Below are 17,973 nucleotides of genomic sequence, written 5' to 3'. Positions count from 1 at the left end.
GGGATGTCACTCAGGTCATTGTTTACCTGAAAGAAAGGTCTCCCAGTGCTTCACGCTGTTTACAGTCTTCAAAACAGTCACACCGAGTCTATCTGGATGTTAATTGAAACCTGAATCCACAGAATGCTGTAGGCTATTATCATCCGCTTTCGGATTCAGTTGCAAGGATGCTGCGGTTTGTCAATATAAAAATGTGTGAAAAAGACATTTCAGGGGGAAGGAGCTTCATAGAAATGCAGTTTTATTTTGAAGCTTCCGAAGCATTACATGTGATTATATTATATTACCACATAAATTCATGCTCAAGATCTGCAAGATTTTTACAGTGACAAACATTTTCTTCTACAAAGACAGATATTCATTGTTTTAGGAGGCACATCACTTATGGTTGAGTATTTTTAAAGGAACCACACGCTTTTATTTAAAGCCTAAATAATTAACCATGGAAGTGAAAACCAGTCATACCAACTAATTGACTGTCAATGCAGTGCGATGATTCCAGTGGAGACAGCTGGGTTTTTAATATCTTAGAGCACTATAGTCGAGTACATGGTCAGTAAATTAGCTGGCACTTTCCCCAGCCAGCACATCACTCCTGTTTGTTGTATAGAAATTAAATAGGACAATTTTTTAAGAATTGGTTCCTTGAACCAGGGCCAAACTGGATCCAACCCTCTTAGCCATCTATTATTTTAGGGAGAGGGGAATGGGGAAGTTTAAGTTGGGACAGTACTTTTACTTTGCACTTTAAAATGTGTTTCTCTTTGCCTCAGACAATCAATGCTTGACTGCACTGGACCCATCTAATGAACATCCTAGCTCATCTCACATTCACATTGATTTCTGATGCCTCTAGCCACATGTCCCTGTGGAAAACTTAATTCATCTCATAAACCGCGATGCCCCAGAGCCCCTTTCATCCAAACGCCAAGACCTCCTCTGGGCGCAGATGAGTCTTATGTGGAGAAGAGTAACAAGGAGGGGTAGGTTGTAATGTTTTTGTGGACCGACAGGAGAGTCGGCATATCAGAACCGGAATCTTAGCAGGTGTGAGAAGCAAACAGGTAAACTGCACATGTGAGATGGATTCAAATACGCCATCCATGTTGAAAAATTAACATCTGGAATTAAAAAGGTATTTCAAGCTGACCTATGAGGGTGACTAGGTGGCTAGGACCACAAGGGTATGATGCGGCCCCACAGGTGGAGGCGGTTGTGGCTTTGAAAGCACCTCTGTGCCAGCGATGCCAGTGATTGACCTCATGCCGAATCCTCAGTGTCTAAAAGCTTCTCAACAGCAGGAGATGGTAATGGAATGTTCTATACCCCACGCCCACATCATCCTTCCCTTTCACAATGACAAGCCAATTAAAGAGTAGGAGCTCTATGATAGGAAGCATGTCTACGCTCTCGGTAGCAAGCCCATTGTTCATGGATGGGCTGAGGAATAACAGCATAGCAGGTGGTTTGGAATTATAGACACAGAGATCACGATTGAAAACCGGCAAAAAGGAAATGTCTGTGTAGGTAGAGAGTTGTGAGTAATGTACTACAGACTCGGAAGTTATTAGCCATCAGTCATCCATAGCTACAAAATACATTGCTAGTGCAGCAGGTTGGCACATTTGTGTGTTATTTTGTCAAATCCAACTTAATCTCAGACAATCACACTTTAAACTGACCTGAAAATCACTGTCTACCACAGACACACTGAACATACACTGGTTGAATCTAGCATCTATACGATCTAAGATATCAACTTGATCTCCAATTAGATTGTACCTAACGTTTACAGCATTGTTGCCGTGGCAAATAACCCATTACAATTTTCTGTTCAATGGCTGCCTGATTGGATTTGGCCTTCCAGCTTTAACCTGTTTTGGAAGGGATTTGTGATGCAAAGCAGTCGGTCATAGCCTCCATGTTAATTGTTTTTCACAACATGACCTCCCCTCGGGCATTTGAACCACATCGCTGTGAAGAAAACGGAACGATAAAGGTGACTTAAGGGTGTTTGAAGGGTGACTGCTCCCAATGCCTGAGCCAAACCTGGTGTGATGTTCATGTGAAATGACTTATACAGCTTTAGGAGTGCAGAGCGGTGACATCACTAGTGCACACCATAGGAAATCTTTTCAAAACGTTTTCAAATGAAATCAAAGTTTATTGGTTGCGTACACAGTTGTGCAGATATCTAGCAATTCAATAACAATAAACACATAATCCAAAAGTTAAACAAAACTAATGAACAAAATATGAAGACATATCAGAATGAGCAATATCAGAAGAACTAATATCAGAGTCCGGGAATACAAATAAATATATATGTATGTGATGGTGTGTATAGACAATATGGACAGTATATGAATAGAAAAGGTGTGTACAGCAGTAGTTATATAGCATGAGCCATGACCAGAACACAGTATATAAATATGAAGTGGGTAAAACAGTATGTAAACATTATTAAAGTGACCAGTGTTCAATGACTCTATGTACAGTACATAGAGCAGCAGTCTCTAAGGTGCAGTGTAGAGTACTAGGTGGTAGCTGGCTAGTGAGGAAATGTTTTGCAACAAAAAAAATTCTTATTGGAAAAATTCATTTCGACCCGTTTTCTACCGTTTTGTTCCTAGTGAAAAACACAATTTTAAATGTATTTTTATTTGGATTTCATGTAATGGACATACACAAAATAATCCAAATTGTGAAGTGAAATGTAAAAAAAAATTGCTTAAAAAAATTCTGAAAAATAAAAAATGGAAAAGTGGTGCGTGCACATGTATTCACCCCTTTGCTATGAAGCCCCTAAATAAGATCTTGTGCATTCAATTACCTTCAGAAGTGACATAATTAGTTAACTAAAGTCCACAAGTGTTCAATCTAAGTGTCACATGATCTGTCACATGATCTCAGTATATATACACCTGTTCTGAAAGGCCCCAGAGTCTGCAACACCACTAAGCAAAGGGCACCACCAAGCAAGCGGCACCATGAAGACCAAGGAGCTCTACAAACAAGTCAGGGACAAAGTTGTGGAGAAGTACCGATCAGGGTTGGGTTCTAAAAAAATATATCAGAAACTTTGAACATTTCACGGAGTACCATTAAATCCATTATTAAAAATAGAAAGAATATGGCACCACAACAAACCTGCCAAGAGAGGGCCGCCCACCAAAACTCACGGACCAGGCAAGGAGGGCATCAATCAGAGAGGCAACGAAGAGACCAAAGATAACCCTGAAGGAGCTGCAAAGCAGATTGGAGTATCTGTCCATAAGACCACTTTATAAGCCATACACTTCACAAAGCTGGGCTTTATGGAAGAGTTGCCAGAAAAAAGCCATTGCTTAAGGAAAAAAATAAGCAAACACATTTGGTGTTCACCAAAAACATATGGAAGAAGATACTCTGGACAGTTGAGACTAAATTTGAGCTTTTTGGCCATTACCGAAAACGCACAGTGAAGCATGGTGGTGGCAGTCTCATGCTGTGGGGATGATTTTCATTGGCAGAGACTGGGAAACTGGTCAGGAATGATGGATGGCACTAAATAGAGGGACATTTTTGAGGGGAACCAGTGTCAGTCTTCCAGAGATTTGAGACTGGGACAGAGGTTCACCTTCCAGCAGGACAATGACCCTAAGCATACTGCTAAAGCAACACTCGAGTGGTTTAAGGGGAAACATTTAAATGTCTTGGAATGGCCTAGTCAAAGCCCAGACCTCAATCCAATTGAGAATCTGTGGTATGACTTAAAGATTGCTGTACACCAGCGGGACCCATTCAACTTGAAGGTGCTGGAGCAGTTTTGCCTTGAAGAATGGACAAAAGTCCCAGTGGCTAGATGTGCCAAGCTCATAGAGACATAACCCAAGAGACTTGCAGCTGTAATTGCTGCAGAAGGTGGCTCTACAAAGTATTGACTTTGGGGGTGTGAATAGTTATGCACGCTGAAGTTTTCTGTTTTTTTTGTGTTATTTCCTGTTTGTGTCACAATAAAAAATATTTTGCATCTTCAAAGAGGTAGGCATGTTGTGTAAATCAAATGATACAAACCCCCCAAAAAATCTATTTTAATTCCAGGTTGTAAGGTAACAAAATAGGAAAAATGCCAAGGGGGGAATACTTTTGCAAGCCACTGTATAGGCTACGTCCTTTTTACAGTGAAAACAAGTATCTTCTGTACTCAGTGAGCCACATAAGGAATGTCCCCTTTCTGTCTCTTGACTCGTTTTCCAACTTATCTGCTCACCCATAACTGTTGCTATGACGGCCATTCCAGAGTTGGAGCAGCTATGCAGCATGTGCCATAACGATTTGTTGTTGAGGTAGAGAACAAAGGAGTGGACAGGAAAGCTACGAAGAACAACCACACACGAAGAGTTAAGAGTTTCTAACTCAGTTTTTCTCTTGAGCTATTTGACGGGGGAGTGAAAAGGTGCCAACGCACTGAGGCACTGCTGCAGAATCTAGCAGAAAGCTGTGAGCTCAGCTAGGAGAGTGTTAACGAGTGTGTGGGATACCATCTGAGCTGCCCTCCATCATTAATCCTGACAAGTACGCATTGATGTATGGGCGAGAAGATAAATTGAGGTCACTAATTCATAGTGCATAAAACAGTACACTGTAGTGCAATGAACAAATGGGGAATTAGTGTTTCTTCATTCAGCACGTACATCTACACAGGACTGGAATTCAATGAAACGCACACTGTAGGAAAATAAGCTGTTACTATACTATGTAACAACAAGTCATTACAATGTTGTTACTGTGTAATTACAAAGGTATACGAGCAACTTGTATGAATGAAATTGTACTGATTGGTAAAAGTACTGAATGGTGATGTTATCGGAGATAGCAATATTTTCAGTGGGCAGTAGTACCTCCCCCTATCCTCATGGCATCAAAGAAAGGGTGAAACTCCTGAAAATGTTGCAAAAGCAAAGCTCAACTTTATACATTTTATACAGATGAATAGTCTTTGGGTTGAAGAGTTTTGCTGAAGGGCTCAATGGCAGAACAGCCCACCTGGGATTGCTCTAGCCACCTTCTGGTCACCGTCACATTTCCCTCAGGCCTGACTGCTGTCTGTAAAATGAACCTAGTGGAGGACACATTCTCTGTATGCATCCAGTTAGCTCCCTTTCACAAATGATCAAGCTGAGAAGCCAACAGGATTTGTCCCTAAATAAAACTAAAGAATCCTCCGTTGAGGATATGTGTGTGTGTTTGAGATCAGATTTTGAATATGAAACGTTGGAAAAATGTTTGCATTGATTTTATATTTTTAGTATTGACAGGCTTATTTACATAATGACATTCTGTAATGCTGTAACTGAACTTCTGCAGGTGGTTCATCTAGTGGTATTATGAAAACTGATCGTACCTCAACTAGAGACTAATTTATAATAGAAGCAGACAGTGGGTCCATTGACCCAGATGAGGAGAAACAATTACAATTGTCTGAATGAGGCAGCAGGAAAACTTTCACAGTAATTACGAGTGACTGAAACGGCCGCAATACTGTCTGCAATACCATCCACTCTTTAGAATAAATATTCAGGTTTTGGAGAGCTAGCTATCATCAGGTCTCAGGCACTTGAGCATAATTGTTTCTTTCTGCTGTGAGCAGAGGCTTGATCTTTTCATCCATTACTTTTATCAAGACAAAAGAGTCTCAACTATTCCAATAAAGCCCAAATCCATTTTGCTCGTGGTCCAAGGCTGATAAACTCAGACCTTGTTAGCCACTTGACATCCCTCATATTAAGTTCCTTTAGGAAATGGCCTGTTATGTCACAGTGAGATTAGTCACGTTCAAGTGGAACTCTTCCTCATTTGTACTTTGGTAGAGTGTTCTTAAGATGGATTTCGAGTGAATTCCTTTCGATCTCGCTGGGAGTACCTCAGGGCTTGATGCTTGGCCCACTACAAATGTTCAATTTCTTAGCAGATTCTCATGAGAGTCATGTCATATCACAGTTAAAGATGTGTTATGAAGGTTTTGGATAATTTCAGCCAGTAGTTTTGAAAGTAGAGCTCATGAGCCAAAATGAGTCCCCGACAATTGTGCACCATTGTGTACAACGTCATCCATTTCGTATGATATGTTACGTCTTGCAAAAATCTGTATGATATGTTACCAATTCCAATTTTTACAACATGTTACAACATTTCTAAGTCCTGTTCAATCTTAACTAGCAAAAAACCACACGAGCACAGTGAATTAAACCTGCGTACAACTCAGTTACGTGACAAACGGAAACAGCATAAAAACCTGCATTTACCGTAAATACCCATTACAGAGCAGGAATGCTGTTTCCCTCTCCAATGAGACATGGTATAGACCATTCTATCCCATTTTAATCAGCAGGATTTTCCAGGCTGTTAACCATGACAGTCACAAGCCAAAATAAACATACAAATCAGCAAGGACTGACTACACTGTTACAATGCTCTTGTTTATAACACTGCTGCATTTTCAGGAAAGCAAACAGGAAAGATTAAAACAAAGACAGCCATCCGAACCTATTTCATAACCTGTTGGTATCTGTTGCAGCAGAAATCCAACCTCTCAAACCTGTTAGATTCACAGAATGAATGAAGGTCTTCTCGGAGGCTTTACTTTGGTAGGAGCATACTCCATTAGTAGTACTATACAGCACAGTAGGCCTATGTACAATATCGATCCGGATGTCATTCCCTCTTAATGCTCCCACTTGAGGAACCATGTGTCATATCTGTATCATACCAACACAGAGATTCTATCTACCAGGTAGATTTACCTGGAATTGAAAGCAAATATGCACTGTGTTTTCATATAAGAATCAACGCTATATTGTTATATAAAGCTTTCAGTGATACATTTTTAATACTAACCTCAATTGCTTGAGCTGAGTAAGATGAAATACACAAGGATGAATCACAAAGAATTACAATCACACCGTCTCGGTCCATGTTTTAAGTACTTGCTCCCTTTTATTTGACACTATGATAGTACTGGCCTTACCAAAATCTGCCATTAAATTGCCAGAAGAACATGGATGGTGGCATGGTAAACTATGATAAAGCAAAAAATCTGTCTGACATTATAAAGAAAGAGATTCAATACAACTGTAGCATGAAATGCCACTTTAGTATTTGATAGTGCTGAGCGATTAGTGTTTTTTGAGGACGGTACAGTTTCAGTTCGGTTTGAAAAAAATAATCACGGTTTTCGATTTCAGTTATTTTTTTTCAATGCATTATGAAATGTGACCTTGAATTTATTTTAGACCTTTTTAATGGAAATTCCAGAGCCAAATATTGAGAACATACAATTGCCAAAACATGGATAACATATAATATAATAATACCTGTTGGAAAGGTTTTCATCTTTAGCTCACAATCTGTGGATACTATACGATAAAATGATGGAAAACATCACATTACATATGATGCACATGGAAACCAACAAGGATGGTCTATGGTGATAGGGGGATGAACTGAGAGGGATTAAAGAGTTTATGTTTGGCAATGTATTGTTGTTATGTGACAGCTTTATATAAAAGTACCATGTACAGTTGAAGTCGGAAGTTTACATACACCTAGGTTGGAGTCATTAAAACTCGTTTTTCAACCTCTCCACAAATTTCTTGTTAACAAACTATAGTTTTGGTTAGTTGGGTAGGATATCTACTTTGTGCATGACACAAGTAATCTTTCCAACAAATGATTACAGATTATTTCACTTATAATAAATTGTATCACAATTCCAGTGGGTCAGAAATTGACATACACTAAGTTGACTGTGCCTTTAAACAGCTTGGAAAATTCCAGAAAAGGATGTCATGGCTTTAGAAGCTTCTGATAGGCTAAATAACATCATTTGAGTGTTTTTTTCTGAGGTCTTGACTGATTTCTTTTGATTTTCCCATGATATCAAGCGAAGAGGCACTAAGTTTGAAGGTAGACCTTGAAATACATCCACAGGTACATCTCCAATTGACTCAAAGTATGTCAATTAGCCTATCAGAAGCTTCTAAAGCCATGACATAATTTTCTGGAATTTTCCAAAAATGATGTCCTAACAGACTTGCCAAAACTAGTTTGTTGACAAGACATTTGTGGAGTGGTTGAAAAACAAGTTTTAATGACTCCAACCTAAGTGTATGTAAACTTCCAACTTTAACAGTATATGTAGCAAAAAAGCTGTAAAAAAAACTAAAATATATTTGTCCTCCAAAGGGGGGAGGGGCTAATAAAAAATAAAAATAAATGTACTAACCCATATACATATATATACATATATAAAGACAATAGATAATAGATAACATTCCATTGTCTCTAACAACACAGAATAAATCACACAGAATAAATCAATTAAAAATAGCCCCATGATGGCCCATTACTGCTTAATTACTGATTAACCATAATTTATTCACATTACTTTACTTAAATAAAATATTTCAGTTGTGTACTTTACTTATTTTTTGTTTGATTACTTTATTATTTAATTTCTTAAAGCCATTATCTCCTCTCTGCTCACACAGTAGCAGCCAGACAACCATGTAACGTTATCTCTGTACTCCCAAATGAGTCATACTATTTTCCTAGTTGGCTAGTGAAAATGGTAGCCCGTGATTGTTGGGTTGCCACAGCTGCTCATGCTGCAGAGCTGTCTAATGAAATCACTATTTTAGTAGTTCTTCAAAGTAGATAAAGATTTCAAGACTGCTACAACTATCAATCTGGTACCCCGAGTCCTGAAAAGTCTGTATCCCTCTCATCGCTGTTTTGTTGACGTTCTTCTCTCACTCGGTATGCGTCTCAGCCGGAGCAGAATAGGCACAATTCATTCTAGTCATTGCAGTTAATTACCACGTTTTCTGGCTGAACCAGGTTGAATATTTGCCTATTAAAAACTCCCAACAGCGTTCCACAGTTCCTTCTTGATATGATTTCTCTCTAGATAAATGGCACATTGAGCTCACAAAAAAACAGAACTAAATGGAATTCAAGTAATTGAACCGATGTTCAATTACTTGAGGGGGGTTAACAATCGCTCAGCACTAGTATTTGACAAAGTGAGATAAAATGACAAAGCAAGTTTTGTAAGACATTTGGGATCAATCATGAACTGAACTTTGTGGATAATGTTGTATGTATTCCTTTTTAACAGTCCTCTGTGTCATAGATGGGCTGCGTGTTGCCTAGTAGCTTCCCTCATGTTTGTATGGGGAAACCCTATCCTTTACACAGGAAGTCAATGCAGGTAATGTGTCCAATGCAGTCAATGCTAAACTGATCTCAATGGAAAATCATAAAACATACAAATTCAATTAGTTAGATTTAGTTAGGTTAAAAGGTTAACATAATTCATTTAGAAAGCCTACATCAATTTCTTTTTTACTGGTGAATAAAACAAACCAACCTCTGTCTACATGTCTACATTTACTGACACCATAACAGCAGTTTAAGTGATGCTCCAGAATGTTTGTATCATTTCAGCTAGTAGTTTTGAAAGTGGTGCTCATGAGCCAAAACGGTCCCTCTTTTCTGTGTACTACGTCATCCAATTGTGTACTACGTCATCCATTTTGTATGATACGTTATATCCTTAAGATCCTGAACTGCATTAGAACAAACACAAAAGACCATTACAAAGAGCTGTTACATTGGCACCCCAAACACAGCAGCAGTTTAAAATGGAGGAAAGATTCAGTTCCACCTTGCTGATGTCCACAGGGCAGTGGGGAATATTGGATGATCTCCTCTCAGCCAACCTGTTGTGCTAAAAGGTCACCAACACCCTGGTATTGACATGGCCAATCTGTGTCAGGGGGACGAGAACTTTGGTTGACCCCATTACTGCAGCTTCTATCATTTTCACAGTTAACTTCAGAAAATGTTGCCATTACATTACACTAGGGATCTATGAGGCTACTTAGTAAAACAAACAGGCTACGTCCCAATACTCTGGAATACTTCCTTGTTTCATTCCCTTTGTGAATGGACACTAATCTGAATGTTATGGATTGGTGAGGGAAAAATGGGCTGCATACCAATTCTTCACACTTCTCCCAAAGTGTGCACCTGCACACTCCTTCTACTGGATTGTAGATCCATGACTGGGATTGTGCAAGTGCACACTTTGGGAGGTGGGAGGAGAATCGGTAAGCAGCCATGGTGAGAACACCCCCAAGCCATTCAATGGGATGGGTGGGATATTAGACATGATATCAATAGTGTGATAATAGAGTCTTGATTAGGTTTGCCAAAAAGGAATTGTTTTTACCCTAAATAATGATTTAGGCAGCTAATTACAGATTTTTTTTTCAGGAAGCTGTTGCAGCGACATTTTAACCATCTCCCTTTAGCATTCCCTAATTATATTTCACCTGCATTTTAAATAGTTTGACAGTGCAAGCGAATGTCTATGAATAGAAAGGATTACGTAAATGCATTGTTGTCCTGGAGCTGTTCTGTTAACATGTTTATAGTGTCTAAACATAAAAAGCTTATTTGTATACCATCCGAGGGACAAATGGGTTGCCAGCCATCTTAGAGAGTGCACGTTAGACAGTGATTGATGCTGGCAGAGCACACTATCTCAGAATCCCTTGCATAAGACAACACTTGGCAACCCCAGTATCTCTCAATCACTCAAGCATGTCAAAACACATGTGCATCATTGTCAGAGTGCTCCAGTGTGTATATACATATGACAGAAGTCCAACATCACAGTAGAGCTCAGATAAGATTTCTTCAGCGTTTATTTTGCATGTTAGCCCACTACTTTGAGCATAAGAAAAAGCACCACTTGCAAAAACAAAATGTTAAATATGCAAAATAATTGAACAGAAACAGTCCACAAGAGAGGTACTTCAAATAAATACTTTATGTTTTATTCTTAGGTATATATTCATCAGCATCCAGGGTGAAAAATACAGATCTTTCTTACGATTATAAATAAAAGGAACAACCGTAGCCCACGTTTTAAAAACATAAACTCAGCCCTCAACACCTCAACCATTTGTCTGTAATCCCTAGGGTCCACTTGGAAATCATTACCCATGACAAGTCAACATAGTGGATTAGACTGCTGATGCGCCCGGCTAGTTCCCCTGTGTTTTCGCATTAGCATGATTAGCCTGGAAATTGTGTTACTTTGGTTGTATAGGACTCAGGAGTACCAGATATCTAATGTGACATTGAGTTAAAGCCTTGCGATACACTTCAGAACATCTTGTTCTGGGAACCACTATGCACACACTGAACGTGAATGGCAAATATGCAGGCCAGTAACATAAATATGTTGGGTAATGAGAGCACAAGAGTTGCCTGTGAGGGAATATGAAGGCGTAGTTCAGAATGATGCTCTCTCAATTGAGTTACAGCATGACAATGTGTATGACCACTGTAAGTACAGTGTGCACGTTGCATTGTTCATATGGTTGAATACAAAAAATAGGCTTCTTTCATATGAATATTCCATGGTAGATTTCATATGTCCATATTGAGATTGTCATGGTCATCTCAGGGCATATTTAGTCCTGGCTTGTCCCTCCCATTATCACATATATCTAGAAGGATTTTTTCCACGACTTGCAAAGGATTTTCTGAAAGGCGCGCCGGAAATCCTGGTTGAAGATGGTGTAGATGGCGGGGTTGAGTGAGCTGTTGCAGTAACCAATCCAGAAGAAGAATTTAAAGAGGGGATCGGGGATCTTACAGGGGTCCCCGCACACTCCGTGCAGGCAGTAGCTGAAGAAGAATGGGAACCAGCACACCACAAATACCCCCATGACTACAGCCAGCACAAAGGTGAACCTCTTCTCCCTGGCCTGGGAGACCTTTTTCATGGACACAGAGCTCCTCCTCCTCTTCCTCCTGGAGGCGAACAGGTCCATGGATTTGTTGCTGGCTCTAGAGATACGGCTGGAGTGTTTGGAGATGGCACTGTTCTTCCGGCTGGCCCGCTTGACCCTCTTATGGTTCAGGTCCTGAGGTTTGGTGTGACCTTTGTCCTCTGAGGAGGAGCTCTCCTCCAGGTCCCCCTCATCATGAACCTCTGTGGTCATCATGCTGGGCGTGGGTGGGCACTGGCAGTGCCCGGTCTCTCTGTCCCCGTTGATTTTGCACAAGGCAGCTTTGCTTAGCCCATTCTCAGTCATTGTATGTTCACCTGGACCATGTTTTTTCTCCGACATGCCCCTGGTCCTGGTCTTGGCCACTTGGTATATTCTAATATACACTAATATCATGATTAGGCAAGGCGCAAAGAATGACGCAATGCTAGAGGAGAGGATGTACCAAGTGTCATTGTTCAGCTCACACCCTGGGTACTGAGAGTTATCATTGTTTTTGTCTATTGATATTAACGGAGGAGAAGATATCATGGCAGATATAAGCCATACAATGACGATAATACACTTCACTCGTTTAGGAGTCCGTTTGAGATTATATTCAACAGCTTGCGTAACGGACCAGTAGCGGTCCAAACTGATTGCGCACAGATGGACAATGGACGAAGTGCAAAATAATACATCTAAAGCGAGGTAAATTCCACACCAAACTTTGCCGAAATACCAGTAGCCCATAAGTTCGTTTGCCAGAGAAAATGGCATCACCAAAGTGGCAACCAGAATGTCTGCGGTGGCTAACGAAACCAAAAACAGATTCTGGGGAGCTTTCATTGCCCGGCTTGTTAACACCGCAATTACAACCAGAACGTTCCCGACCACTGTAAACAAAATAAGAAAACTTACAAGTGCTGCAAGACTCGCTATTGTAGCCGAAGAATATGGACTTTCTGATGAGGAATTTAAGTTGACAACGGGGAACGTGTCAACTCCGCTTGAGTTAAACGAATCCATCCCGTCCATGTATTTCTTTTTATTCCAGAATGGTTGGTTCAGGGAAAGACATTCACTTTATGCATGTAGAGTCCATTCATTGCCAAAATGAAAATGAGCACAATGTTGACGGAATGCATGTCTCGTGGATTAGACGGCAAATCATTACCCAATATATATCTGGTTAATTGACTAAACGATCATGCCACCTTGCCTTGTACATGCATGCTGTTATAGCATGACAGGCAATCCTTCTATATCGGCTGCTGCTGGCTCTCTCTCAGCGCTCGTGCTGAGCTCTACATCAGAAAGCTGTCTCAGTCAGCGCTCATGTGTTGCTCACATACAACTAACTGATTTCTGCCCCGCCCCCGACAGAGTGCATTATTTTCTGGAATCTCATTGAATTACAGTATGCGATGCTTTTATTTATTTTATTTGTTATATCAGTTCAATAGGCTATTTTGTGAATGACGACTATAGTGAAATACGCTGTCTGTCATTAGGCTTTGATCATATGATGTATTGATGACACAAGTTGAATGTCAACCACGCCGATACACTGGATTTTAAAAAAAGTATGTAAATATTTAATTAGGGAGAAAAGTACATTTGCGAACACACGAATATTTCAGAGATGTGAGATGCACAAGGCAGTCATGTCAATGTGATTTAGGCACACCTTTATTCCAACACGCTGGAGGTCAGTATTGCTGCATCTACTAATGTAATCTCCTGCAAACAATAATGAGTCTTAAGGACATCCTTGGGACCTCACGAAATGTTCGCTTGAAGTCATCAGGACGTTGTGTCAAATCAAATGTTATTGGTCACATACACATATTTAGCAGATGTTATTGCGGGTGTAGCGAAATGCTTGAGTTCCTAGCGCCAACAATGCAGTAGTATCTAACAATTCACAACACTACACACAAATCTAAAGTAAGTATTAGGACGAGCAATGTCGGAGTGGCATTGACTGAAATACAGTAGAATGAAATGCAGCATATACATATGAGATGAGTAAAGCTGTATGTCAACATACTGCTTTACTCATGGTGTCATGGTCCACTGGAGGTTTAGTCTAGTTCCCGGGTTTCACCTGTAGGACTATTCCTACCCTTTACACTTCAAAGTAAATCTCAGCTCTGTTAAAAATACACAGAAGAAAAGTGATTATATTTCTTGTAGTGATTCAGGAGTAACATTAAAACAGAATAATATGCCTCACCTACATTAGACAACTATACTGAAAACCCAAACTCAAATTGCTGAAATAAGTCAATGAAATCAATGAGAGAAATAGTCAGATTAACTCATAACTAAAATAGCAGCGCAGATGGCACTCTTTTGCTAAATGCAGAGATGCATTATAGGTAATGAATGTGTAGGGGACTTAATACATTTTACAGAATTTGTGGCGCCGCAGAATGATCAGCATACCCCAGATCCAGAGGTTGTGAATTCAAATCCCAGGAAGGGTCATAATGAGAAGTCAGTAGTGATCATGTCAAATGGATGAAAGATTTGGACACTATTTCAGCTGAACAGCGTACTACTTACTTTAAAACCTCCATACAATTTCATGACTTTACTTATAATGGTTTGGGACACATGGGAACCTCAAGTGACTAAAACCTTCACGGGATCATGACACAACGTCCCAAGGAAGTTTTCAGTCAATTCGGGTATGGCTGAATCTCACCGGAGAAATCATCAGAGCAAGGGCAACAGGGCCCCTCTGTCTCAGTAAGTGTAGACCACGTATCTGATACTGTTTAGACCAAAAAACATGTTGCCGCCATATAATTTCATTGATTGACGCCAGCAAGAATTTGGCCTCCTTTGATAAATAAATTATAATATTTAGCCAATCTGTGTTGAGCTGAGCTGTGGGTTGTCCTGGTGCAGCAAAACAACCCCCAAACGAGGCCAGGTTGGATTTGGCTGCATACCAATCAAATAATTTTCTTAGACAAACATGATTTTCTGTTTCTGGTCAGCTTGTGCTGTTGTCCTGCAGTAGCTAGCTTGCTAAATTGGCCCTTTCCTAAACCATTGATGGAGATGGGGATTTGGACTTAATTATCTGTACAGGGCAATGATTATGACGGCGAGTCTGATCTAACCATAAATGAACATGTTGTGCCACTGGCCTGAGACTTTTGAAGTTCAATATGTTGCCTAGTAGGCTCAGGTTAACTAGCTAGCTAACTTAGCTGGTTCATTGTTTCCCATGCAAGGAACCTAGGCTAGTAGCAAGCATTTTAGCTAAAAACTAAAAGTGTACTGTATGACAGAACCTTAGACCGTTTTGCCAACATGAAAGAGAGGAGGATGGCTTTGACGTTCAACTAGTCTACAAGTAGGGTGACTCAGTATTTTTTGTTTCACGCACCCAAGCTAGCTTTTTTTTTTTACCATGCACCGGTAGTCGACTTGAGCTGCAACAGATTTCCACAACAATGTTCACATGTTGCCACCAACCTTATTATAAGAAAAAATGAAACATTTGTTCACAAAAAATATTGTTCTCACATATTAGTGTTATTTAATTCTGTAAATTATTAAGAATGAGTGGTTTTGGGTGGTTTTGGGTGGGTTTACCCTTTAAGGGACCTAATGGGAACATCACTGAATACCCTCAAGACGCCCTGTTAGCGGGTTCCTTCCTTGACAGGATGTGAAAATGTTTATTGTCACTTAAAACCTTTATTGTACCGGACTATCATCACTCCTTACCATATAACATTTTTATCTACGGAATTACAATACTGAAACACAAAAAAACATACCAGGGATAAAGATTAAATCAAAAGCACTTGATTTACTTTGACACCTACCTTTAGGAAGTTCCTGTGTGTGTGTGCGCGCAAGAGAGATAGAGAGAGAGAGAGAGAGAGAAACAGAGAGAAACAGAGCGAGAGAGAAACAGAGAAAAAGAGAGAAAGAGAAAAAGGGAGAAAAACAGAGAGAAACAGAGAGAGAGAGAGAGTTGGGGCTTGGGCTTGTCAAATTGTCAGAACCACAGAAAGACAAAATGAGAAAGTGTTCATTTGCATACCAAATGAAGCCCAATAAGAGCATTTTGATGGCAGATTGAGGAAGGTGGAATTTTGTGAGCCCTTTGGGTGTTTTGAGTTGAGCTCATCAGCTGAGCAGAGGCAGACAGCAGACAGACACACATTATAACAGAAGAGTGTTTCCAACTAATGGCAGGAATAAACATTTTTATCCCTTTCCCTCTCCACACACACACACACACACACACACGCACGCACGCACGCACGCACGCACGCACGCACGCACACACACACACGTCTTACTATACTTGTGAGTGCTTTTTAGGGAGCAACAATTGATTCCCATTCAAAATCATATTAACCCTCAACCTAACCCTAGCACTAACACTTACCCTAACTTTAACCTCAACCTCAACCCCTAACCTTAACCCCTAACCTTAACCCGAACCCTAACCCCTAACCCCTAACCTTAATTCTAACCCTAAACCTAACCCCTCAGCCTAAAATAGTATTTTTTACAAGGGAGGTATGGAAAAATGTCAAAACTTCTCTTAATTTTAGTTGATTTCCGATTCTTGTGAGGACTTCTGTTACTGGTAATGGAGCAATACAACTTAGTTATTTGCCTTAACTGCCATAGCACAGTGATGACAGCTTTGAAAGTACAGTGCATCAGCCTGTTGTGATGATGAGAATGACCTGGTTGTTCCACAAGGTTTTGGTGTCAGCCTGCGTGTTCCTCAGTTCAGCTGAGGGCTCAGCTTTGAAACGCGTGCTGACGTTTGGATGTCATGTTGTCCACAGTCAACTTCGATGTGCTGCTGTCAGGTACCTGTCAACACGGGTATAGGTCAGCATATTGTTACTGTGTTCCAGGTGCTGTCTTGAAATTGCTACAGCATAAGAGCACTATCATGAAACCTACTTGATCTTAATAACCATGGTATAACACCTGTTATCATATGCATGTTATAATCTGTTATAATGCTTCAGACATCTAAAACAATAACATTCATAATTATCACTTTGAATTATGGCATTAACACAACTGATTATATGGATTGAACCCAGTTCTGATGTGTGATGTGTTGACAAAAGAGGACTGCATGAGCTCACTAAGACGAGTCTGCCTGATGTTGCAACAAACTAGCGGAGTCAGACCATTCTGATATCGTGAATTTACAGTGCCATACAAATATATTGACACCCTTGCACTTTTCTGAAATAGTTTCCTAATTTCTTCTAAAGTTATTATTATTATTATCATTTTATTTTAATTTTTGGCGCCACACCTTCCTGTTGGATTTTTAACATTGCAGAGCCAATTGGAAGCAGGTTCCTGATGAGGATGATGCTACTGTCTTGAGGTTTGAGGAAGAGGAAGGACTCCTAAGAATTATTTATTTCTACGTGTTAGAAAGACATGCTTGTTCTACGGTACGGTGTAATTGTGATAGACTGCATCCAATTTTTTGAGTAGAGTGTTGGAGGCTATTTTGTAAATGACATCGCCGAAGTCGAGGATCGGCAGGATGGTCAGTTTTACGAGGGTATGTTTGGCAGCATGAGTGAAGGATGCTTTGTGAGACAGATGGTTAAAATGAAAGTAGGGTGGTTGTTTGGGGTGGATGGGTGGACGTATACCGCAAAACGTTGCGAGCTCGAATCTCATCAGGGTCAACTTTAGCATTTTAGCAACTTTTCAACTACTTACTACTTTCTAGCTACTTTGCAACTACTTAGCATGTTAGTTAACCCTTCTCCTAACCCTAACCTTAACCCTTTAACCTTACTCCTAAACTTAACCCTAACCTTAACCCTAACCCCTAATCCTAACCCTCAGTCTAGCTAACGTTAGTCAGCTAGCTAACATTAGCCACCTAGCCATCTAGCTAGAATTCGTAAAATATTATAACATTTTCAAATTCGTAACTTATAGTACATTTTTCAAATTAGTATCATATCGTACGTTTTGCAAATTCGTTACATATGATTTCAATTGTATTTTGCAACATATCAAATGAAATGGGTGTTGGACATCCACAAATTAATACATACCATACAAAATGTAACATATCATACTAAATGGAGTGTTTCGGATTTACCTACAGAGT

At 39.9% G+C, this 17,973-nt stretch overlaps 1 protein-coding gene across 1 annotated transcript; it reads right to left on the bottom strand.

Moving 5' to 3' along the window:
* Positions 1-11,564: 11,564 nt before the first annotated feature.
* Positions 11,565-12,866, bottom strand: LOC139379463 (alpha-2 adrenergic receptor-like). Its single transcript, XM_071122275.1, has one exon. The coding sequence runs from the start codon at positions 12,864-12,866 to the stop codon at positions 11,565-11,567; it is 1,302 nt and encodes a 433-aa protein (XP_070978376.1).
* Between the last annotated feature and the right edge of the window lie 5,107 nt (positions 12,867-17,973).

Source organism: Oncorhynchus clarkii, chromosome 21, assembly GCF_045791955.1.
Source record: "Oncorhynchus clarkii lewisi isolate Uvic-CL-2024 chromosome 21, UVic_Ocla_1.0, whole genome shotgun sequence".
NCBI lineage: Eukaryota > Metazoa > Chordata > Actinopteri > Salmoniformes > Salmonidae > Oncorhynchus > Oncorhynchus clarkii.
The sequence above is the reverse complement of the archived record's forward strand: the minus strand, read 5'-3'. Positions and strand labels throughout refer to the sequence as shown.